The sequence below is a fragment of the Gambusia affinis genome, linkage group LG08 (genome assembly GCF_019740435.1).
Source record: "Gambusia affinis linkage group LG08, SWU_Gaff_1.0, whole genome shotgun sequence".
NCBI lineage: Eukaryota > Metazoa > Chordata > Actinopteri > Cyprinodontiformes > Poeciliidae > Gambusia > Gambusia affinis.
The window spans coordinates 251,775-276,711 of NC_057875.1; the positions used below are offsets into that span (position 1 = coordinate 251,775).

The 24,937-nt window shown below is 47.4% G+C and overlaps 2 protein-coding genes across 5 annotated transcripts; both read left to right on the plus strand.

Annotated features, from left to right (window-relative positions):
- Positions 1-399: 399 nt before the first annotated feature.
- Positions 400-15,791, plus strand: nup93 (nucleoporin 93). Of its 3 annotated transcripts, none has more exons than XM_044123823.1 (22): positions 400-554; positions 1,607-1,788; positions 1,949-2,066; positions 3,369-3,431; positions 4,279-4,407; positions 5,973-6,047; positions 7,059-7,151; positions 8,093-8,232; positions 8,306-8,438; positions 8,634-8,791; positions 8,862-9,027; positions 9,101-9,194; positions 12,576-12,767; positions 12,842-12,968; positions 13,043-13,115; positions 14,114-14,158; positions 14,270-14,386; positions 14,475-14,593; positions 14,683-14,800; positions 14,868-14,951; positions 15,316-15,444; positions 15,536-15,791. In XM_044123823.1, exons 2-22 carry the CDS (start codon positions 1,610-1,612, stop codon positions 15,644-15,646), a joined length of 2,463 nt encoding a protein of 820 aa, XP_043979758.1. In that variant the 5' UTR covers positions 400-554; positions 1,607-1,609; the 3' UTR covers positions 15,647-15,791. The 3 variants fall into 3 exon arrangements, with proteins under 3 accessions (XP_043979758.1, XP_043979760.1, XP_043979759.1); XM_044123825.1 differs by having other exon boundaries at positions 15,539-15,791; XM_044123824.1 differs by having other exon boundaries at positions 412-554; positions 1,513-1,788.
- A 2,102-nt stretch (positions 15,792-17,893) lies between these two features.
- On the plus strand, positions 17,894-24,922 carry zpd (zona pellucida glycoprotein d). 2 transcript variants are annotated; one of them, XM_044123832.1, is made up of 12 exons: positions 17,894-17,949; positions 18,060-18,139; positions 18,445-18,540; positions 18,614-18,650; positions 18,722-18,829; positions 21,942-22,150; positions 22,230-22,387; positions 22,467-22,581; positions 24,090-24,214; positions 24,286-24,469; positions 24,537-24,642; positions 24,714-24,922. In XM_044123832.1, exons 3-12 carry the CDS (start codon positions 18,520-18,522, stop codon positions 24,833-24,835), a joined length of 1,185 nt encoding a protein of 394 aa, XP_043979767.1. In that variant the 5' UTR covers positions 17,894-17,949; positions 18,060-18,139; positions 18,445-18,519; the 3' UTR covers positions 24,836-24,922. The 2 variants fall into 2 exon arrangements, with proteins under 2 accessions (XP_043979767.1, XP_043979766.1); XM_044123831.1 differs by lacking the exons at positions 17,894-17,949; positions 18,060-18,139 and having other exon boundaries at positions 18,426-18,540; positions 22,233-22,387.
- The last annotated feature ends 15 nt before the right edge of the window (positions 24,923-24,937 follow it).

Sequence of the window (24,937 nt, forward strand, 5' to 3'; positions counted from 1 at the left end):
CATACTACTGGCAAATGTGATAACTGTGGAAAATATGAAACAAAGAGCATGTTATATTAGAATGTCACAAATATGAAAAAGAGAGAGGATATATGAGGAGAGAGTTAATATATATATATATATATATATATATATATATATATATATATATATATATATATATATATATATATATATATATATATATATATATATATATATATATATATATATATATATATATATATATATATATATATATATATATATATATATATATATATATATATATCCATATACCAGTAAGTGACGAGTACACCTCTACATCGACGTTCTTCTCATAAGAGGCGGTAATGCTACTAATAGTTTGTTTGTTGCCAACCGCCAGTAAAATCAAGAAGAAGAAGAAGTTCTTCCGGTGGGACTCGTTCTCGACCAATCACAATCAAGCTTCAGAAATACCGGGCGGAAGTTGGATTCCAGTTTCTTCTGAAGGAACCTATTTTCTGACTGAGGATCTTCAGCTGCCGGTGAAGCCCGGAGGAGATTTTTGCTGCCCCAGCTTCTCTCTCCAGGTAAGAAGCTGCTTCATCTTCAGCAGCAAACAAGAAAACAGCTGGCAGGGCCGTTAGCCAGCTAGCTGACTGTTAGCATGCTAACACAGCTAGCTCTGGTGATCAAACACGTGATTATGTAAATGACTAAAGTCAGTAAATAAAGTCTCAATTTGATATTTCTATGTTTTCTCTTGTGAATTGTGTTTTTAACTGACTTCTTAGTTTTTACTTTTAACATGAAAAGCTATCAGAACAGCTCCATGTGCGCAGAAGCAGATGCTTAGCTTTCATGTTTACATCTTAGAGTTCATTCATTTAACAGTCTGCACAATAAATACTTAATGTTGTTGAAAATATGGCAAAAAAGATTAAATGAAGAAAGGATTGATCCTAAAATCGGTATTAAGTCTGTTAGTGAGCGGAAGAGAAACAATAATGAGACTTCGTGTTGGTCAGACGTGACAAATATTTAACCAGGAGGAAAAACATAATGAGAGAGATGTGGAAGAAAATAAAACGTGGTACATATATTGTTGAATTGTGAAGTATATAAATCTGAATAAAATTAAGAGAGACAGATGAAGAACAGAGCAGAAAAACCAAAATCCATTCATCATGTTTTGTTTTTTCAGTTGCCAACGCAGCATTTTTCTAAAAGATATTTAATGCGGAAGCTGCTTGATAAATGGTTAGGACATTATATTTTTTATTAATAAAAACAGGAAATACACTGCGTATTTTATTTTTCAAAGCAAATATTATAGTGAAATTGATATCTCCTAAAACCTTTCTCTCTATATATTATTTTGACATCTAGCAAAGAGAAATAATTGAATTAACTCTAATTGAGCTGAAATGAAATAAAGTGATGTGGTTTCATGCAGTAGATGTTTATTTAGAGATGAAGCATTCATTGTGACACATGTGGGCTGCCTAAGGAGAGTACAGAAATGGACATGATTTCTGCTTCTGCCAGGACTGAAAGGATGTTGGAAGCGTTTCATTTCCCCGGCCTGAACCACGTCAGCGTTTATCCTCCATAAATCGGACCTGTGTTTGTGGTTCTGAAGGTCATGGACGCAGAAGGCTTTGGGGAGCTGCTGCAGCAGGCCGAGCAGCTGGCTGCAGAAACCGAAGCTGTGTCTGAGCTGCCGCACGTTGAGAGGAACCTCCAGGAGATCCAGCAGGCCGGAGAGCGACTCCGGTCCAGAACCCTGACCCGGACCTCCCAGGATGCAGCTGATGTTAAAGCGTATGTTATTCATCGCTCCTGGTCAGATCTGGACAGACCCATTTGACTGTTGGTGGTACTGGAATGCTGTGGTGGGCTGGTCTGCCCTCTAGTGGCCGTCGGCAGCCTCTTCATCTCACGTTGTGTGTGTGTGTGTGTGTGTGTGTGTGTTCCTCTTCAGCTCCATCCTGCTTGGGTCCAGAGGCCTGGACATCTTCCATATCTCCCAGAGACTGGAGAGTCTGAGTGCTGCCACCACCTTCGAGCCGCTGGAGCCGGTCAAAGACACCGACATTCAGGTGAGTCCCAGGGCGCCGGGCTGGGTCCGGAGCGCCGGGCCGGGTCCAACCTGCTAATTTCAGAACCCCAGACCTACGCAGTAACACTCCCCTTTAAATGTCAACCAGACTTCCAGTTTGAAACGGAGAGACATGTCTTCATGTTTTCAAGCATTTTCCATTTTAATAATCAGATGGTGGATTTGGCCAGTAAAGGTTGAACTTTGACCCTTCCTCTCTGCAGCCTGATGTCTCTTTCTTTGTCTGGTCATCTGATTTCTGCTGGCCTGGAGGCTTTCACAGCCGGCTGACAGGAAGAGCAATCAGCTTCTGTCTGCAGTTTGCTGTTAGTTCTGAGGTTGTTGCTGAAATTTGGTAACTTTAGTTGGAGATCTCTGCTGTATCTTTCACCTGCCTCCCTCCTCCCGCTGCTGCCCCATCCTCCCCATTAGTCCACCCCACCGGGGGGCAAGTAATGGGTGAGGAAGTAATGAAACCCCCTCATTAAATAAACATGATCCTTAAGAGCATGATTAGCCTAATTTCAAGGCAGGACGTCGGAAGCCGTGAACTGAGGGTAAAAATGGTTACTGTAATTGCGTTGGGGGAGAAATGGCAGGAAGAAGTGAAGGAAGTGAGAGAGTGACAGCTGATGGAGGGTTAATATGTGACAGAGTGAATGGTTCCTCCTGACTGAAGCTGAACCCCCGTCTCAAATCTCACGTGGTTCAGTCCGTTCACCATAAATCCTCCTGCTGCCGCTCTGCAGTCCTCCGTCTCTTCGGACCGTCTGGACGCCTCAGCATGTGGGAGTCTTCCTCACACTGATGAAGAGTTTCCTCTCTGCTGGCAGGATGGGGTCCGGTTCTGGTGGGGGGTTTTGGTCTGGATCAGCTTGGTAGTTTTTCTGTAGTTTCTTCTTCTGTGATGATGACTTGCAGACTGAGCTCAGCTCCGGCCGGTTCTGGTTCTGAGGGTTTATTTCCTACTATTAATGTTATTATTCTTATTATCATGGAGGATAAATCAGCCTCCGCCCTCGGGTTGAGTTGGGAAGTATTACTGGGTTTGTTGTGGGTACCGGTCGGGTTCTGACGGGTTTGGACCGTACTGATGTGGTCGGCTGCTGCCTTCATCTAGAAAAGATGCCGCTCTATTTGCTTTGCTTCTATTATTCATTTTATTCTATTGGCTTCAGATCTATAATCTGCGGTTTGTCCAGTCTATTTGATTTATATCTGTTTTCCTGTTCTAATTCTATTCTAGAAGTTTCTGTTCTAGTTTTTATCCGTCTCGTTTCTCAGTCGTTCTGTTTCTCCTCAGGGCTTCCTGAAGAACGAGAGGGACAACGCTCTGCTGGCCGCCATCGAGGAGTCCCGCCGCAGGGTCAGTACAGCGCCGGAACCGGGCCGGAACCGGGCCGGAACCGGGCCGGAGGGGGGATTAATGGAGGAGAAGTTGCTGGTTTCTCTCGGTGCTGATTTTAATGCTGACCTTTGAACTCGTTCTAGTTGCTTAATGAAGGTGAAATAAAGGTCAAGGGTTTCCATAGTGCGGCCAATTGTGGAGACTTTTACTTTTAATGAGAACAGATTTATAACAATTTAAAATCTTCCAGTAGAAAATGTCGAGAACAGCACAAAGAATTCAATATCCAGCTTATTTTTATTGCTTTTAATGGATTTATTCAACTTGGCTATATACTTTTCAGTAAAAGTCAGTTAAATTTTGTGTTTATTGCTCAGAATTAACTAAAATAGTTGAATAATCTGCAGTGGAGACCTTTCAAAATATACAAAGTGGGCAAATCAGAGCATTTGGTTTTTCCTTTTTCCACTTGTTATTCTGGCCTTAGAGTCCTGTTAACTCAGGGACAGTTAGGACACGCGGCTGCAGGCGCTAACAGGAAGTAGCAGGTGATTAGCCCGTATTTGGGTTTAGTATGACTGCAGGTTAGAGGAGAGATGGCAACGTGCTCCCAGTTTCTGTCTCCCTCAGCAGGAGACTCAGTTTCTCCTGTCCACATGGTCTCTGCGTCTCTGTGGACGGTTAAAGTAGAAGCACAGTAGAGGCTGTGCTCTCCTGGAGGAGACACTGAAGCCTGAACAATGCAAATCGTTTCTACATCAGTAGTGGTGCTGCGGGCCTCCTGGTGAAACCTGGAACTGTAGTGAAGGGTAAAATGTCCAGGTGTCCATAGTAACGTGACGTCCGTCCCTCCGTCTGTCCCCAGACCTTCTTGCTGGCTGAGGAGTACCACCGGGAGTCCATGCTGGTCCAGTGGGAGCAGGTGAAGCAGAGGGTGCTGCACACGCTGCTGGGGGCCGGAGAAGACGCGCTGGACTTCAGCCAGGATGTGGAGGTACGGCATGCAGACGCTGATGATGAACTGAGCGCCTCGTGTTTATCATCATCATCACAGTCCAGATCAGAAATCGCATCATCATCATAACTTCCCCCAAATTATCACATTTTCCTGCGACTCCCTCCAGAAGTCGATGATCACTTCTAGAATTGATCATCACTGTTTGATTGACAATGTTATCTTTCCTCCACATTGTTGGCCGTCGCTCTTCTTCCATGCAGCTCGGTGTTTTGCCATCCAGACTGGTTCCACTGGTTCCATCCTTCCACCAAGAAGGAAAACATTCAGTTATTAGTTATTAGAGTATTTTAGTAACATAATCTAATAGATCAGGGGTTTTCAAAGTATGAAAGGGTGAGCCCCCCTCCAAGGAGCACAATGCCTGCTGCCCCCCCCCTGCGTTCTGCGTTACGGCCCTGAGTTTGATGTCGCAGCACAGAGCTCCTCCTGCAGCTCCACAGCTCCGATGGCTGCGACACTTACCGTAATATTAATTATAATAACGGTGCTAACTTGCCATTATAACTATTTCCAACTACGGACACGTTTATTCGTGGCTGTTTTCACGTTTATTGCGCTGTTCATATTGGTCTCGATGTTTGCAGTTTTATGGAGCGCAACGCGAAGCTCGATGTCATTCAGAGGTAAAACATTAACTTGACATTAACAAAGACACAGCGGGACGGATCATCCGGGAAATGATGAACAGGGAGAGACTGACTAAAACTACCTTAATGACGGACAAATTCTGGGATTTATTATGAGTCTCTGATTATTTCCAAGCCCAAATGAGCAACTTCACATTCAAAAACGAGCCCAAAAAGGCGCAACCCGCCACTCATTAAATTTGCAAGTGACTTTAAAAAATGAAGCCCAAAGCCGTTTATAATAATCGGACTTGTCGACAGAAACTGAAAATAGTTCCAGTTTTTCCACCAACAAAATGCGCATCTCCCTCCATTGTTTACATTTCTGTTGCATAGAGACGTCGGTCACTCGACAAGACGAGTAGAGGAAATACGATTAAATAACAAAAGAAGATAGTAACACAAAAATGATTTTGATAAGTAACTGTAATCTGACTACTGGATTTGAAATAGCAACGCGTTAGATTACTGGTTACAGAAAAAAGTGGTCCGACGTCAGTAACGTTACTGACATCACTGGCCAAAACATCCTCTAAGGTGGGAAACATTTCCACTGATCCCCGCTCCACACGCGCACCCCACAGTACCAACTTTTTCCTAAATCCACAGAGTTGATCGTGTGCGTAAAAGACGTTTCTCTCACATCAGTAGACAGCAAGCAGATAGCTTTTCCGGTTTACTTTTTCCCTCGCACCGCGCCTCCCCTAAAGTGCTCTGGCGCCCCCCAGGGGAGGCGCCTCACACTTTGAAAACCGCCGTGCTAGAGCATGCAGCAGCTGGAAACAGCAGGAAGTCAGACAATCTGACTTCCAGGCAGTTCACTGTAGCGAACCGGAGCTCCAAGGCCTGGTTCGGGTTACATATCCGGGTCGGTTCTACGTGACGTTGTGTGTGACTCCTGCTCGTCTGTTGCAGCCCAGCTTTGTGAGCGAGGCGGCGGCTCCGGGCCGCAGCGCCCTGAACAGCGTGGAGGTCGCCTACGGACGCCAGGTGAGTCCATCAGAACCAATCGGAACCTTTGGGTTTTTGCTCCAGAACTTTCTGCTCGGTGTTAATAGACTTTCTGCTGAAGTTTTGTTCAGCTTAGATCCACACAGCTTGGTGTTAGCAGATGTTCATCATCATAATCCTCAGAGCCTCCAGGAGCTCAGGGATGATGGAGGCTTTTATTTTGAAGGTGGCTCTGGCTGGAGTTCTGGGAAACACATGGCTCTAAAATTCGCATAAAAATGAAATGTACTGTTCATTTATTAATCAAAATGGCCTTTTTTTTGCACAAAGTTTTAAAAATTTGGTTTTCAAAGTTTTAACTTTTGGAAAGTCTAGATTTATTTTCCGCTGGTTCTCGTTGGGTTTGTCAGCCGCTCTGCGTACCTGGAGCCAGACGTTACCAGAATAACGTTGTCATATTACCGCAATAAATTCATAATGGTAACGGAATAAATGTGTAATTTTGTGAGAACTTCAACACAAACAATCAGGAATGAAAATGAGGGATGTTGTTTGGAAGAACCAGATGGACCGAACTGCTCAGATCTTAGTAACTAGATTGAAGTTTTGGTCTCATTAAAACAACGTTTATCTCATGACTTATAAACGTTGTTCTGGTAAAAGTGAGTCTTTATTCTCCTCTGGTTCCTGTTGAGCAGGAATGAAATCAGCCTCTGGAGGAAACGGCCCAAACTAACGAGCTAGTAGTTGGTGGCGTTGCCATGGCAGCCGTGTTAAAGCAGCTGGCCCAGCTTTTGGCTGAAACCGGGTCGCACGAAGCCGGGAGCGGGCCGATCGATCGAACCTATTGATCGATCGGGCAGCGGGCGCGTCCTGTCCTGATCCGCTGGGTGACGCAAGGCTTCATCAGAAGATGTGTCGCCACATGGCATGCGGCGTCGTCTGCCTCATCTTCATCGTCCTGTTTGAAGACCTCGTCAACGTTTTGATTCTCCTGCTGCTGTTTCTCACCATCAATTATTTCAGCCGGCCGTAACGTTTCGCTTTCAGATCTACGTTTTCAACGAGAAGATCGTCAGCGGACACATCCAGCCCAGCCTGGGGGATCTGTGTGCCGCCGCCGCCGCCGCCATGGACGACAAGGTAGGGCACCACCTACACTTCCTAACCTTTGACCTTTAGTTGATGTAGGTTTTCTATATTTAAGCCATGAATGTTTCAGTTGGTTTATTATTGAGCCAAAGCAATCAGGACAGCAGTTATTGACGTAAAATGTTTTTTGGCTACGTGATAAATCTGGAGCTCAGTAACCTGGATAACTTTACAGTCCGTACAGCGACGGAGATCCTACTCAGAGAACCTGCTCAGCCCGGCGGTCGGGGCGCTGAGACGGCCGCCATGTTTTTGTATTAAAAGATTTTAAGTAGATAGGAAATGTAAAACTATTAGTGGGTAACTAAATGTTATGGGAAAACATCATCAGTGAAACTATTTAAACCCACAACTAGTCTTAAAAACATTAAAAAAATACAAGTCAGATGAATATCAATTATTTGCACTTCTGTTTAATCCAAGTTAAATCTGCAGCTCTTCAGCAGCTCTAACATTTCTGTTTGTTGAGTTTTAATAAGAGTCACAGAAACTGTTTTGGTTGTTGGAGTTTTAAAGGACGAGTTTCTCTGATCTCTGCGCTGATTAACTCTGTCTGACATTTGGTGTGGTTTGGTGCTTCGTGTAAACAGAAAAATAAAACAAACTATTAATAAAATAAAATAAAGTAAAGCTCCTCACCGGCTGAACATGCATGAAGCGGTTAGCGCTGGTTCATTAGCCGCTAACACTCCGACCAACCGGGGACACAGACAGGAACTTTACCGGGAGGACAGCGCCACACGCTACAACAGAGACGTTTGCAATATGGATTAAATTGAAAATTTCTTTTTCCTAATAACAAAAAAAAAGCAGCGGTTGGCCCTGCGGGGGGCAAGTACAGCATGGTGGGCTGCCAGGCTTAGAATACGCTGGGGAAAACCTGCCAAAACAGCAGAAGATGTCTGTCTCTGAGCAGTATGTGGTTCCTGCAGAACGTGTCGGATCTCTGGCTAATGGTCAAGCAGATGACCGACGTGCTGCTGGTTCCAGCCAGAGACACGCTGAAAAGTCGCACCGCCGTGGAGATGCAGATGGCCTTCGTACGGCAGGCGCTCGGCTTCCTGGAGAACCGGTACCGACCCAGAAACGCTTACGCCTCCGGTTCTGATCTTTGGTCTCAGCTGAGCGCTTCTTCTGGTCTGCAGGTACAAGAGCTTCACCATGGGAACCGTGTTCGGCAACCTGCATCAGGCACAGCTGGGCGGCGTGCCCGGCACCTACCAGCTGGTCCGAAGCTTCCTCAACATCAAGCTGCCAGGGCCGCTGCCGGGCATGCAGGTACACACACACACACACACACACACACACACACAGGTATCATTTCATAATTATGAAGAAAAATCAGATTTAATCAGAAATGAGGTTTGACATGCACGGGGGAGCGACGCATCAGTAGAAGATGTTCTGCCAGCAGGAAGTGGTAAAGAAACCAGCGACGGTGCGTTTGGCTGATGGCTCTGTGACTTCCTGCAGGACGGCGAGGTGGAGGGCCAACCGGTCTGGGCCGTCATCTACTACTGCCTACGTTGTGGCGACCTGAACGCCGCCATGACGGTGGTGAGCCGGGCGCAGCATCAGCTGGGAGACTTCAAGTCCTGGTTCCAGGAGTACATGAGCAGCCCGGACAAACGGTAAGACCCGGTCCAGGAGGTCGGTTTGGGCCCGGACATGAAGTTGACCTTTCACCTCTCTCGCTCTCAGCCTCTCTCCGGCGTCGGAGAACAAGCTCCGCCTCCACTACCGCAGAGCTCTGAGGAACAGCGCCGACCCTTACAAGCGGGCCGTCTACTGCCTGATCGGCAAGTGCGATGTCAACGACAGCCACGGGGAGGTGGCGGACAAGACGGATGACTACCTGTGGCTGAAGGTGGCGCTGTGGTCCCAGGGGGAGGAGGGCAGAGTGGCTCTTCCTCTGTAACACCTCTGTGCTTTTCCTGCAGCTGAACCAGGTCTGCTTCGACGATGACAGCAGCAGCTCTCCTCAGGACCGACTGACGCTGCCGCAGCTGCAAAAGCAGCTGCTGGAAGACTATGGTACACACCTTCATCCCTCGCTAATGCTAACACTAACGCTGCTCTATTCTCTGCGGTGAATCAGTTTACAGTGAATCTGTAGGAAAAGATCAGAGGAGCTGGTCTGAGATCAACTGGAGGAAGACTGTTCTGCTATCTTCATCATCTTCCTGACTCAAATCTTCACCATCATCATAAAGATGGCGGCTGTAACAGTTCAGCCGTTTGTCTGCTGCTGGAAACTTTTCCATAAAATCCAACTAGAAGCCCAGAAACTTCTTCACTCCTCTCCCATCCTGTCGGCTCTCTGCTGCTTCATCACTTCTGAATGGCTGCCTCCTCATCCTCTCCTGCACACCTTCACCCTTGAAGCGTTTGATCATCTAAACCAGTGGTTCCCAACCCCTGGGCTGCGGACCGGTACCGGTCCGTGGACCAATTGGTATCGGGCCGCACAAGAAATAATTTAATGTTTTATGTATCATTTGAGTCTGGAGGATCTTTTATTTTGAAAATCCTGTAACCGGACTCTCTGGGTTCCATTTTGGCGCCAACATTGAGCAACAAGCAGCAAAATGGGTCAGAACCAGATCAGATTCTTTGTAAAGTTTCTTTATGAAGGGAAAAGGCCCAGAGAAGAGACAGGAGGATGGATTTATCCCAGTAGGTGATTCCCACAGTCCAAGCTCTGCATGATATGGTGACCGGATGTTAATGAGGCCATGAAGCTTCAAACTGTTTCTCCACTAGAGACCAAGAACCCTGAGCATCAGCAACACTTCTGGTGTCTCTCATCTCTCCCAGATGGACCGTCTGGTTGCAGAGAAACAAGATCAGTTCTCCATTAGTCCTTATCCTGAGGTCAAATGTTCGTTTTTGTGGAGCATCTGTATCTTATTTTGAAGGGATGTGTAGACGTTACCATAGGTACCAAACCTCTGATTGGCTACCTGTCACATTCAACAGGCTGCGATAATTTGGCCAAGACAATGTTGAATATGGTTGATTTTAGATGGACATATTCAACACAATACGCCTAACACACCACCGCTAACACACCACCCCTAACACACCACAGCTAACACACCACAGCTAACACACCACCCCTAACACACCACAGCTAACAAACCACCCCTAACACACCACCGCTAACACACCACAGCTAACACACCACAGCTAACACACCACCGCTAACAAACCACCCCTAACACACCACAGCTAACACACCACAGCTAACACACCACCCCTAACACACCACCGCTAACAAACCACTGCTAACACACCACTCCTAACACACCACCGCTAACAAACCACTGCTAACAAACCACCCCTAACACACCACCGCTAACACACCACAGCTAACACACCACCCCTAACACACCACCGCTAACAAACCACTGCTAACACACCACCCCTAACACACCACCGCTAACAAACCACTGCTAACACACCACCCCTAACACACCACCGCTAACAAACCACTGCTAACACACCACCGCTAACACACCACAGCTAACACACCACAGCTAACACACCACTGCTAACACACCACTGCTAACAAACCACTGCTAACACACCACCCCTAACACACCACCGCTAACAAACCACCGCTAACAAACCACAGCTAACACACCACAGCTAACACACCACAGCTAACACACCACTGCTAACACACCACTGCTAACACACCACAGCTAACACACCACTGCTAACACACCACTGCTAACACAATACTGCTAATACACCACCGCTAACACACCACCGCTAACAAACCACCGCTAACACACCACCCCTAACACACCACCGCTAACAAACCACCGCTAACACACCACAGCTAACACACCACTGCTAACACAATACTGCTAATACACCACCGCTAACAAACCACCGCTAACACAACACCGCTAACACAATACCGCTAACACAATACCGCTAACACACCACCGCTAACACGCCACCGCTAACACACCACCGCTAACACGCCACCGCTAACACGCCAATGCTAACACACCACCGCTAACACGCCAATGCTAACACACCACCGCTAACACGCCAATGCTAACACACCACCGCTGCAGCAAAATTGCCAAATCTTGACTTGTCCGCAGTAATAAAAAAGTTTGCGGACCACTAGTCTAAAGCTTTCCTTTTGCTATTACACGTGTTCAACATCATCTGTTGTTTCCTCTCTCTCTCTCTCTCTCTCTCTCTCTCTCTCTCTCATGTGTCGCTGCGTTTAGAGCTGAAATGCTGAGTGAGCAATAAGGCGTCGGAGATCTGCCAACCAGAGGATTCAAATATTTCTAATTAAAACATAAAGCTGATGAGCCTCAGCTCAGCTCTTCTAGTTTCTGCTGAAGGAGTTGATGAGGCGTTCAGGGCCTGCAGGAGACTACAGCTATCAATATTTATGAAGTCATGTTTTCGTGACCTCCGACACTTCAGACAGGATTTTTTGCTTTCCACATGGAGGACTCCTTTTTTCCTCTCAGGCACATCCCAGTATGACCTCTGACCTTTGTGTCTGGACTTGAGACAGAGTCTCGTGTTGCAGACCACAGTCTTGGACCTTTCAGTTCTGACTCCATATTTACTGTTGATGATCTTTTAGAATGATGATTCTGTCTTTTATTCAGTATTATTGCATTTAGCATAAATCTAGGCTGGTTGTTCTTGATTCTCATCTGCCTTTGGTGCTCAGTCAGGGATTTCTCCCATTGACCTGGATTCCTCCAGCAGAATTTTGACCAGGTTAATCTGCAAACAGGAGAAGTTGTGAATGATGAAGTTGATTTCTGATTTCTTTGGCAGCGGAGGAAGTGAACATGTTTGCCTTCCAGATAGGGAACAGTTGAAGTCAGAATGTTTCAGACGTTTTATTGCTGGCAAAGATGTTCAGTTCAGCTCCTCTCTCTTTGCAGTGGGGGACGGCTCTTTACCCATTAGCTTCCTTCATGGTGGAGCTGTGGAAGCCGAGGGTCTAACCTGTTTTTACCTCAGACCTCCTGATTTCAATGGCCAGGAGTTTCTGTATTTTCAGTTTCATGGATTCTTGGGTTTCTGGTCACAAACTTTTCCATTTCCTGTTAGCAGCTGAAGGAGCAGCTTGATGAATTTGAGAACATGGCAAACATGATTTCGTAACTTATTTTAGAATAATGATTGAGAAACAGATTTCATGCTAAGTGATATAGTTTTAATTCCACCCGTCCATCGTTGGGATGTTGTTGCTCTGACCTGAGGAGGAAACAGTTGAACAGCCTGAACCTCGTAGAGCTCCAGCTCTCTGGTTCCAGATGAAGTTTATTTTTATCCTGGATGATTTTATCCCTCCGTCTTGGAGCCGTTGACCCTCCAGCCTCGTCGCTGACGTCTCCGCCTCTCCGTCTTCTCGTCCAACAGGAGAGTCCCATTTCTCGGCCAGCCAGCAGCCCTTCCTGTACTTCCAGGTGTTGTTCCTGACGGCTCAGTTCGAGGCGGCCGTGGCCTTCCTGTTTCGGGTGGAGCGGCTGCGCAGCCACGCCGTGCACGTGGCCCTGGTGCTGTACGAGCTGCGGCTGCTGCTGAAGTCGTCGGGTCAGAGCGCCCAGCTGCGTGAGTCGTTTTTCTGCTACCGCAGCGATCCGCGCTGTGGGGAACGTGGTCACAGCGTCTCTGTGTCCCTGCAGTGAGCCAGGAGCCTGGAGACCCGCCCATGATCCGCCGCCTCAACTTCATCCGCCTGCTGATGCTCTACACGCGCAAGTTTGAGTCCACCGACCCGCGGGAGGCCCTGCAGTACTTCTACTTCCTGCGGTACGTCCTCCATCTCGCCTCTGCTGGGCGAGTCCCCGTCTCTAACCGCCGCTGCCTGTCTGTCCGTCCTGCAGCAACGAGAAGGACAGCCAGGGGGAAAACATGTTCATGCGCTGCGTCAGCGAGCTGGTCATCGAGAGTCGAGAGGTGAGCGACTCGAATCGGGAAGCTCCGGGTGTTTTCCCGTCCGGAGTTCCCACATGTTTGCTTTAGGATCTGCTACTGACAGCACAGAACCGAAGCAGTTTTTATTTGACAAAATCACTCAAACCCATCAGCAGGACTAGACCATATGGCTGAAAAACGAATCACAATATCATCGTTTATCAATTGATATTGACCATTGATTAGTTCTGTTTTGAATATCTGAATTTCTACCAAACTGCCGGTCTGGTCTTTCAGTTGATCTAGTTTTCATTCCTGCTGAGTTTTTTTTTAAGCTGTTTAGAAGCGCGATGGTGAAACCTGAAGCTGCTGCTGTGCAGGTAGCTTAACAGGTTGTTGCTAGGCAACCACGGGGCCAGCGAGTTAGTTGATGCTACCAGCTAGCTTAGCTTGCTGTACTATTGAGCAGCTAAAGCCTTTCCTCTGCCTACATCTCCCAGAATGCTGTGTGGTTCTGGATCAGAGTTCAGTAAATTGATTGATCATTCGATCAGGTATTATCTATCAATATTGATCACATGTCCATTATGACGTAAATTATCGATTTATTGTCCAGCTTTATTTTTGAGTACATTTTGAAAATGTTCCTGTGGGTGATGTTGCTAACCCGACCCCTAGAGGAGGATGGAGGCATTACCAATCGATCCCAGAACAGCCGATTGCTGACAGACACAAAAACATTAACACATGAAAAATAACTGGTACAAACTAAGATGAATCAACATATAACAGCTGCATGAAGCCTTTTAGTTCCATTCTGGGGGATGATAATAATAATAATAATAATAATAATATCAGTATCTGTAGAAACAGCTACTTTTAGACGCTGTTTTTATGCTGCATGGAACTCATAAAGTAACTTGCAATCTAACATTGTTACTTTACTGATTACTTGATATTACAAGTAACGTTTTTTCAGGAGTAATCATAAATCCCTGCTCCTTATATGTGACTGAAATGTTTCGTGTTTCTTCCTGCAGTTTGACATGCTGCTAGGAAAGCTGGAGAAAGATGGCAGCAGGAAGGTAAGATGTCCTCCTCTTCCTCACTGAAGCTCTGTTGCTTCCTGACGATGTTGAGACGGTTCCGACCCGTTTAGCATGAGCTGCAGGTTCTGACTGTGCTTTCCTCTGCAGCCCGGCATCATCGATAAGTTTGCAGGCGACACCAGAACCATCATCAGCAAAGTGGCTCTGGAGGCCGAGAACAAGGGTCTGTTTGAGGAGGCGGTGAGGCTGTACGAGCTGGCCAAGGTGAGCAGAACCTCAGAACAGCAGAACCTGTTGGTATCGGGTCCATCTGGATCTGCTGACGTGGTTCTGCTGACTGTATGCCTTACAGAACCCAGACAAGGTTCTGGAGCTGATGAACAGGTTGCTGAGTCCGGTCATCGCTCAGGTCAGCGCTCCGCAGTCCAACAAGGAGAGGCTGAAGAACACGGCCGTGGTGATCGCCGAGAGGTAACCACGGCAACACTGGCATCACAACGCCGATCCGTCGGTTTAACTCTTGACCCCGGTTCCACGCCGGCGTTCTGCTCCCTGTGCAGGTATCGCTCTCAGGGCACAGCCGCTGAGAAGTCCATCAACAGCACCTTCTACCTGCTGCTGGACCTCATGACCTTCTTCGATGAGTACCACGCGGGGCACGTGGACCGAGCCTACGACGTGAGTGAAATGACCTCTGACCCCAGAGGCTGCTGCCAGTGTTGACGGTCCATCTGTCTGCCTGCAGGTGATGGAGCGTCTGAAGCTGCTTCCTCTTAGCCAGGACAGCGTGGAAGAACGAGTGGCGGCCTTCAGGAACTTCAGTGATGAGGTGAGAGGGGCTTATTTCTGGCTCCGCCCACTGACTAATCCCTGGTGGAGGTTGATTTCCTGCACTGCCTCTAGGCCAGCAGGGGGCGACAGACAATCTGGCTCAGAATCATGGCGGATGCCTTTGAAGTTCTGATCCAGCGGTTGGTCGGTTCTACAGATTTAAATGATTTCAGAGTTTCATCCCCAGCTGGTGGGTCGACTTCAACCCCCTGTAACAAAACACTTCCTGTTTCTGAAGTTCAAACACCAAATCTGTCGACTCAGTTCCATTTTGGCTGAACAGATTTTATTCTTCCAGTCGATCAGTAAACAGCTTGACCTTTGAACTGTCCCACTAAACAGTTTGACCTTTCTGACCTCAGGTGCGTCACAACCTGTCTGAAGTTCTGCTGGCCACCATGAACATCCTGTTCACCCAGTACAAACGCCTGAAGGGGGCGCCGGCAGGCGCACCGGGCCGCTCACCCAGGACCGTGGAGGACCGAGGGACGGTGAGAGGAAATGCCGCCGACGCTTTCAGAATAAAAGCTTATTTGGTCTCAGCAAACATTAACTGATCCGATTGGTCGGTTGGTCAAACAGCAGCTGCGCCTTCAGGCCCGAGCGCTCATCACCTTCGCCGGGACGATTCCCTACAACATGGCCGGAGACACCAACGCCAGGCTGGTCCAGATGGAGCTGCTGATGAACTGAGCCCACAGAACCAGAACCAGAACCTCCCCACCTTCTGTTTTCTGATGCCTCATTTTTTTCCACTTCCTGTCAGGTTTTTTTCTTTTTGTTTGTACCTTCAAAATAAAAGCTTTTCAGTAGTCTGTGTTTGTTGGACGTTTGGTCACTTTCCTCATGTTTGCTGTCGTTTGTCCTCCATAACTAAAACATCTTTCTGCCTCAGACTGATGTAGAAAATTAATTTCTTCCACTTTGCCAACAGAAAACGTTTCAGTCCAGATGGAGCAAAAATATTTCAGAAGTTTATTTTACAGCTTCCAGCAATTAAAACCCCAAATCTAGTTTATAGTTATAGTAATCTTAAAGAATAATAAAGCAGGCCGGTTCAGTTATCTCCATATTCATTTTTGCATCCAAGTGTATTAATGGAAAGTTGAGTGGAAGACAAAAGTGGTAGGTACACAATCAGCAGGATGCGTTCAGGCTGTGGGTCGGAAATGTTTTACAGTAAATGAACGCGTCGTGTTCCAGATGTTGATCTTTATTTCTGTCTGAAAATTGTTTTGACTCAAAAAATAATGAAAACCTGAAATCTGTTCTAAATGTGCAGAAAGGGACGCTGGTTCTGTTGCACCTCTGACTGTCTCCATGGAGATGAAACATCCTGACTCTTAATCAACCTCTGACCCAATCCACTTCCGACAGGAAGTCTCTGATCACAGATGGCTGGAGCTGTAGGACCGTCTCATCAACTGGTTGCTAATTAAATCGGATTTTAGTCATTTTTCTGGATCCAAGCAGCAGATTTAGATCTGGTCGCTGATTGGCTGATAATTTAAAAAACTTCAATCTCGGACGAATCATTTGTCAGAAAAAGCTTCAGATCATCATTTCACTCTTCATGGTTTTGTTTTTGACAGTAAATCATCCAGAATGTCTGAGGACAAGTTGCTGCAGGCGCGGGGATCTGCGGCGTGTTGCTGGTTGGCAGATGGTTGCCGGTTCCGGTTCGGGGCCTGAGGGAAGCAAAGGCAGAAATATTTCATGAACAAACAGATCATAAATCATTTCAACAGGAAGCAGAACCGTTGGATCCATCAGAACCCGCCCAGACCTTCCTCCTCCTCATCCTCCCTGCAGTTCTGGCTGCTGCAGGCGCATCGGAACCGGACCGACAGCCGAACCTCCTCTCAGACGTGCTGCTGCAGCTGGTGTTGTGAATCAGGCCGATGGCAGCGCTGCCAGAATCCGGCCATTTCTCAACACCAGGGCGGCCGCGCATCACTCACTCCGTCACCGAGGGGCTCAACACGCGGCTCGGGGGCCACCTGCGGCCGCCGTCCGGCCTGCTGGTGAAACCTGAAAGTTTTACACTTTCTCCACTTTTTGTTTGTGTGTTTTTTAACTTCCTGTGAACATGACGTTTTTCTGAAAATGTTTTCATGCAAACCCATGAAGACCCGACATGTAGTAACAGGATCTGGCCAGCATGAGGCGCTCTAACAATGAAACTCCAGGAACAGAGGGGTGACTGGGTTCGTGGTTCGGTTCTGGTCAGAGGGAGAAATGACGTCATAATATTTAGCTTTCAAATTAAATATTTAAATTCCTAGCTAAATACTTCATTTCAATATTTAGTTTGTACACTAAAGCCAGCGAACGTTGGAACTGTGATGTTTATTAATGTCTGAACAATATGGTGAAAATATGACTGAAAATTAACAGCCTCATTTTTCTTTATGAAAGGTAAAATAAAGAAAATTATTGCTGTTCATTTTTGACTGTGTAACTTTAGAAACGGGGCCCAGAAATCCAGTTACAACCGAACCTCTGGTTCTGGTTAACTGGACTGCTCAGTACCAACAGATGGCTCTGGTTCTGATCCAGATAGCAGATGGCTCTGGTTCTGTCCTGTGGCTGTTGGCCGGCTTTAATATTTCTGACCCACTTTAGTCCCTTCCCTGCAGATTTCCTGTGACCTGAAAACAACGTTTCCATTAATCTGAGCTTTGACTACGCCACTCTCACTGAGGTCAGAGACTTTGAAGCTCATCTAGATTAGTTGAACATATCTTTAAAAAAAATCTGAGATAAACTCAATTTATCATTTATTTTTACTATTTTACGGATTAGAGGAAAATTATTGTTATGAATTCTGTCTTTCTCTCCATCTCTTTTAGCCTCTTTTATCTGCTTACACACCCTGCAGCTTACATAACCATGTTTAGGGAGGGAACAGGCTGCAGAGAAAAATAAAAAGCTGAACTCTCCAGTCTTGGCCTCGCCTGGTTCCGTCCATCAGCGCAGTGGGCCGGCGCTGGACGGTGAATGTCACTCTGGTTCTGATCCGTCTGGATGACATGTGGCTTGTAACATTTAAACATTTTTTGGCAGTAAAGCCTGTTTTTATAACCAAATCTCATTATTTCTCAAGGTATTTACATTGAGGGGTTCTGGTCGGGTTCTGGAACTGGTTACCGGATCTGGTGGAGCACAGAGACCAAAATTAATGAGGTCCAATTGTTCACTTTAATTTGAAAAAGTCCAAACTTGTGGGGTTTTTTGTTGTTGTTTTTGTTGTTTTTACTGAAAAAAAATAATCATAAAATATTGATTTCAAAATCTTGTTGGCGGTTATATATGAATAATGTCTACCTTGTTTTCTTTTTCTTCATTTTATTTAACTCAAACTGTATTATTATTTTAACTTATTTCTTAGTGCGCATGAATAAATCGGACATATCTAATTTACAGGCCAAACAGGTGTTTAAGGCGCATGCGCGGCCCGCAGGTGTGAAACCAGGTGTGTCTGATTGCAGTTGCTGAAAACGAGCGGAGGAGAGGCGGCATCCGGAACCTCTGTCAGCGCAGAAAAACAGAATCGAACCTGGAACATGGCGCCGCTCGGTTTGAAGGTGAGTGTTTGGGCCGTCGGAACCGGATGATTTGTGCAGTGTGAAGCGTTAAATGTTGCTCTGTCTTCCTCAGCTGATCCTCTTCGGCTTCATGTGCCTCAGAGTTGAAGGTAAGGATTGAAGAAGTTTTTCCTGTGTGGTTTCCGGTTCGGATTGACTCATCCCGTCCTCCTGTGAGCAGGAAGCTGTAGAGTGGAGAACTGCAGCGACCCCCGGACCTGCGTCCTCTCCGCGGACCGGAGGAGCTGCCGCTGCGCCGCCGGACTCTACGGCCCGAACTGCGGACACAGTACGTGCTTATCTCCCGGCGGTTCTGGTTCCTCCGGACCTGAGGTCTGGTTCTGAAGGCCCGACCCGTTAAAATCATGTCGGTTCTTATTCAGCAGCAGAGCCAACAGGTTCGGTCTCGTCTGGACCCACTGGCTCAGTTCCTTGTTCGGTTCTGGATGGATTTCTCCGTCCAGCAGGGCTAACAGAAATGACGTCACCTGTCAGTGCATTGGTCAGCAAGTGACCAACCAGCGGCCGCAGTTTATCCCGCAGGAAAAGCAGACAGAAAACATGGCCGCTCCTTACTGATCAAATGGCTGAGACATGTTCTCCGGTTTTGCCGGTGTTGAGCAGCTGCGGTGTGTCGGGTTGCTCTGGGGGGGGGCCCGGGCTCCGGGCCTGGGGGGGCCCAGATGGGAAGTAAAATGTAGCTATAGGGATCCAAGCCTTTATGAAGTCTGATGGGAGCTGGAGAAGGAGGAAACCGCTTCAGTTGAATTCTGTTGCGGTATCACAGTAGGTTATATAGTAGGCTGCCCCAGTTATTGTTGACTCATGGTTGATAAAAACTTTACCAGACCAACTGGTTTTAGTGACATAGTGGGTTTAAAATACACAACAGAATGTTGTGCTGAATTACTTATTTTATTTACATTTAACTTTAAGACACACAAAATTACAAGTGGATCGTCCATGTTGTCTCAAAGTGTATTCTGGGTAAAGCTTGTCACCAGCTAGAGCGGCGGTTTTCAAAGTGTGAGGCGCCTCCCCTGGGGGGCGCCAGAGCACTTTAGGGGAGGCGCGGTGCGAGGGAAAAAGTAAACCGGAAAAGCTATCTGCTTGCTGTCTACTGATGTGAGAGAAACGTCTTTTACGCTCACGATCAACTCTGTGGATTTAGGAAAAAGTTGGTACTGTGGGGTGCGCGTGTGGAGCGGGGATCAGTGGAAATGTTTCCCACCTTAGAGGATGTTTTGGCCAGTGATGTCAGTAACGTTACTGACGTCGGACCACTTTTTTCTGTAACGAATAATATAACGCGTTGCTATTTCAAATACAATAGTCAGATTACAGTTACTTATCAAAATCATTTTTGTGTTACTATCTTCTTTTGTTATTTAATCGTATTTCCTCTACTCGTCTTGTCGAGTGACCGACGTCTCTATGCTACAGAAATGTAAACAATGGAGGGAGATGCGCATTTTGTTGGTGGAAAAACTGGAACTATTTTCAGTTTCTGTCGACAAGTCCGATTATTATAAACGGCTTTGGGCTTCATTTTTTAAAGTCACTTGCAAATTTAATGAGTGGCGGGTTGCGCCTTTTTGGGCTCCTTTTTGAATGTGAAGTTGCTCATTTGGGGTTGGAAATAATCAGAGACTCATAATAAATCCCAGAATTTGTCCGTCATTAAGGTAGTTTTAGTCAGTCTCTCTCTGTTCATCATTTCCAGGATGATCCGTCCCGCTGTGTCTTTGTTAATGTCAACTTAATTTATTACCTCTCAATGACATCGAGCTTCGCGTTGCGCTCCAGAAAACTACAAACATCGAGACCAATATGAACAGCGCAATAAACGTGAAAACAGCCACGAATAAACGTGTCCGTAGTTGGCAATAGTTATAATGGCAAGTGCTGACTAGCACCGTTATAATTATTAATATTACGGTAAGTGTCGCAGCCATCTGAGCTGTGGAGCTGCAGGAGGAGCTCTGTGCCGACATCAAACTCAGGGCGTAAGCAGAATCTGGAGGCTGGGGGGCGGGGGGCTTTAAAATCCTTAGAGTTTTCCAGACAACAGTGGACCACACAAATTACTCATGTTTTTTATTTTTGTACAATCTCCTCTTCAGTTCAACCTTATCAGTGGAGACACATTGTTGATGTTACCATTATAAAATAACTTACAATTAAGTATTGGCAAAGATCAATGTGATTTTCACAGGAGGCGGAGTGTTAGGGTTAGCAGCTGCTGAAAGTAACTAAAAAGTTACTTAATCCTGCAGTTAGTTACTACTTGACTTGGAAAGTAACTTAGTTACTTTCCAAGTCAAGTAGTCAGTAATATAACTAAGTTACTTTTTCAAGGAGTAATCAGTAGTCCGATTAAAGTTACTTTTTCAAAGTAACTATGCCATCACTGGTTTTGGCCAGAGCGGGGCTGAAGGTGGAGTTTTTAGAACTCCACCCTTTCATACTTTGAAAACCCCTGAGCTAGAGCATTTCTACAGACTAAGTTAACAGGAGTGGAGCTCCGTGGAGAGGCAAAGTGAACAGGATGGAAAACGGAGAGCAAGGAAAAGCCAAAAACTGGACGCATATTTTGTTCCTCTTCTTGGAGACGAACCGAACCGGACTTTATGTTGGCAGCGATTCAGACCCGCCAAAACTGGCAGCCCAGCGAAGGAGCCGGACTGGTTACAGGTAGCAACTGTGACATTATTCACAAAGTGCGAGTTAACTGTAGACCGATTGTAAAGTGAATCAGCCCAGCCGCCTCGCTTTTCTCTCTGTCGGTGGTACAGCGGTGAATCCGGGACTGACGGCTGAGTTATGGTCGCTTTCAACAGTTCGGGTTGAGCGTTTTTGACCAAGACGGCAGTATGGCGTTTCCAGTTTCTAGTTAAGGTTTCCGTTGAAGCCGCCCATCTGTAGTTGTGAACTGATTTGAATTTGTGTTGTTTCATCATTAGTGACCAGCAGCCTGATGTTTGTTGTTCTTCATGTCTGATGGATTTCAGGATGACATCGTCGCTCTCTGTGGTGGAGAAACCTGCAAGATCTGCTGTTGTAGGCATGTCTATGTTGTAAAGTTAAATTATTATGAGCTTTATTATTTGGGTGTAAAGGGCCCGGCCCCCAGCCCCACCCTGACTTGTTCCGCTAGTGGCCATGGGTCAAAATCCCGCAGATTATTTTGTTTGCGGCACGCTCCGGCTAACGTGCGGCTAACATTTCTGCTGTTTCCAAGGAAATTAGTTTTAATTTTGGATAAACCTGGTTAACCCGTCAGTCGTGGAGCGGCGCTTCTGTTTGCTTGATGTTCCCGAGTCATTTTTTTTTTTTTTTTTTTCACGCTCTGCGGTTTTTTGCGGGTTTCTGTCGCCATGACGCTGTCCGTCCCCCTGCAGGCGCGCAGGTGAAGGTCCTGTGCGGCAGAGACTTCATGAGCATCCGGGCCGCCGAGGATTTCTTCACCTACCTGAAGGTCCCGCTGGAGTCGCTGCATCTGCCGAACCGGTCGTGCCGGGCCCAGAGGGAGGTGATCGCCGGGACGCCGTTCTTCATGTTCCGGACCTCCAGGGAGAAGTACCTGGCCTGCGGAGGGAAACCGCTGCAGGTACCGGTCCAGTTCCACTGCTTCAGACCTTCCTCAACCGTGGGTGTGATCCAAACCGACTCCTTCTGTTCTGTTGCAGAAGAACTCGACCCACCTCCTGTACTCCCTCACGGTCCAATCAGAACCTCAGGTCAGTGGGAACATCATCAGAGACCCGGCCATTAAAATGGACTTCACCTGCATCTACCCGACCCTCCGCAGGGTCAGCCTGCCGTTCCCGGTCCGGCCCATCTCCAGGTGAGAAAACCTTACCGATTCTGGTGATCCCGCCCCAGTTGGGACCTCCAGCTGTAACGTAGGTCTTCTGGCTGATCAGCCAGACGGTGATGCAGGTGGAGGAGACGGACGCCACCATCCAGATGTTGCTGTTCGCCGACAGCAGCTTCAGCCGGGCCTTCAGCGGCACGCCGACCATAGAGCTGCGGGACCCGGTGAGGAGACGCAGTCGACCCGGTTCCGGTCCGATTAATTTAGATTAACCGATTGTCTGAATGGAAAAAGGTGACTAATGGCTTCTTCCAGAATGTGGAGCTAAAACTTCAAGGTTTTATTTCGGGTGCAAAATGTTTGATTCAAGGGGTTTTTTCATAACTGATTAATCGACTTACTAAATTTCTAGGGATTTTTTTCTACCATACTGATCACCGATCTGTGGTGCCGTAGTCAAGAGCACCTAACCCGAGACCGAGTCAAGACCAAGACCGGCGCCCCGCGCTACATGACTCAGTAAATGTGAAATATGATCAAAATTGATCTGAAAGATTCAAAACAGCCAGATATTAAGCACTTGGACCTGAAAAATATTTAATCATTATCAATTCAAACTCTTGATTCTGCTTTGTGCAACAATCTGGAGTTCTCCTGCCATCCCTGAAATGATAACGCCCTGGGCGGTTGCCCATAGCGCCCATGTCAGAAACCACCACTGTTTGCACCATTAAACAGCAGTTAATGTAACGCGCTAACGGTAAACAACGCTCCACTACCAACACTGACCGAGGAGCAACAAGCCAGAAGGAACCAAGCTCAAGGCGACTGACCTTCTGTCTCTCTCCTGCTGCATGAAGCCCAGCAGCTCAGAGCTGTAACGTCTGCCACAGGACAGGAGACCAAAGCGGTCCGAGCAGTGAGCATGCTCTGCTGATTAAATGCATATCAATGTGTAGAATTCAATAAAATAATAGTTCCTGCAGAGAACCGGAGCATTACAAGAACAAAGAAGGGCTGTCGGTGAGGCTGCGGTCCTGTGGTTCTTAGTAAAGAGCCGTTCAGGAGAATCGGATCCTTCATGAATGTCGGACTTTGGTCACAGCGTTGTCCCATACATGCCACACGTCAGTCAACGCCTCCGCACAATCATTCAGTGCAGTGAGTGACGCCGTTTTGTACAGTTTGTCCCTGAACCGCTAGCTGTGCTAGCATAACGTCCACAGAGCTTAGCTTTCTTTTGAGCTTCTTTTCTAAGTGACTGTAGAAGTTGGACCTGGTCCCGCTGTCTGGGAAAGCAAAGCGCTGCTGAATTCACACGTCACCATCTCTGATCATTTATGTAGCGGGATTCTACCGAGGAAACCACTGCGCATGTCAGAGCGCCGCGGGCGAGTTAAAGGGGAGGCGACAGCCGAAACAGAAACGCGTAATTAGCAAGTCACGTCATTGCTTGGATTTGAATCGGTATGCTTTGCATCCAGTGAAAACAAAGATGTTAATGGGCTGTAAATTTCTGCAGCTGTGGTCTAGAAATCAAATCCTGCGATATTCAAAAATTTCTATAAACCGGTCTGGAGAACTCCAACACCACGATCTCATATCGACGGTTTTAACGCGCATCGTTTATTTAATGCTGCAGCTTTGAGACGAATCCAACACGCTGTGAAACATTCAACATTGCAGTTTAACTCTCTCCTTTGACCTTTGACCCCTGGCCCTCGTGTTGCAGGTGCATGTGGAGGTCTCCGTGGCCGAGCCGGCAGACTTCTTCCTGCTCCGGGTCGATGACTGCTGGGCCAGCCAGTCCCCGCAGCCCAACGCCACCGGACTGCTTCACAGCCTCGTCCAGAACGGGTCAGAACCGGTTCCGCTCCTCTGTGTGCTGAAGGAAGCGGCTCCTCACCCTTCCTCCTCCTTTTCCTCAGCTGCGTGGTCGACCCCACCGTGACCTTCCTCCCGCTGGCTGAGGAGCTGGCCGGGCCCAACGGCCGGAGCTCCGGGGTCCGGTTCCGCTTCCAGATGTTCCGCTTCACCGCTGGACCCGACGAGTTCTACCTGCACTGCAGCGTGCAGCTGTGCGAGCGGGACGACCAGCCGTCCTGCCTGCCGGTGAGCCCCGGCCCGGTTCCGACCCGGCCCGGTTCTGACCCGGAACTTACAAAGTTGTTCTCCTCAGAGCTGTGGCGCCATCAGCAAGCGGGAAGCCATCAGGCCGCTTCCCAGCCGTGGTCTGCTGTCCTACGGACCGATCCGGGTCGAGGTTCTGGACCGGCCCGCGTCCAGTGAGCTCATCCTCCTCCTCCTCGTCTGTCATCGCCTCCAGGTTCTGTTCTTCATGTCTGCTTTGTTCCAGATGTTCTGACGGCGGCGGTTCTTCCTGTGGCTGCAGTCTGGACGCTGGGCTTCTTCCTCACCCTCCTCATCATCGTGGCCAAGGCCGGCAGGAGGCGGGTCCCCGAACCCGAGGGCCCCTGACGACAAGAAGCTCCAATAAACCCTCTTTCATCACTTCCTGTTTTCCTCCTGTTCACAGCAGCTTTTTATAAAACTCAATACTTTCAAGTTCTAGATGTGATT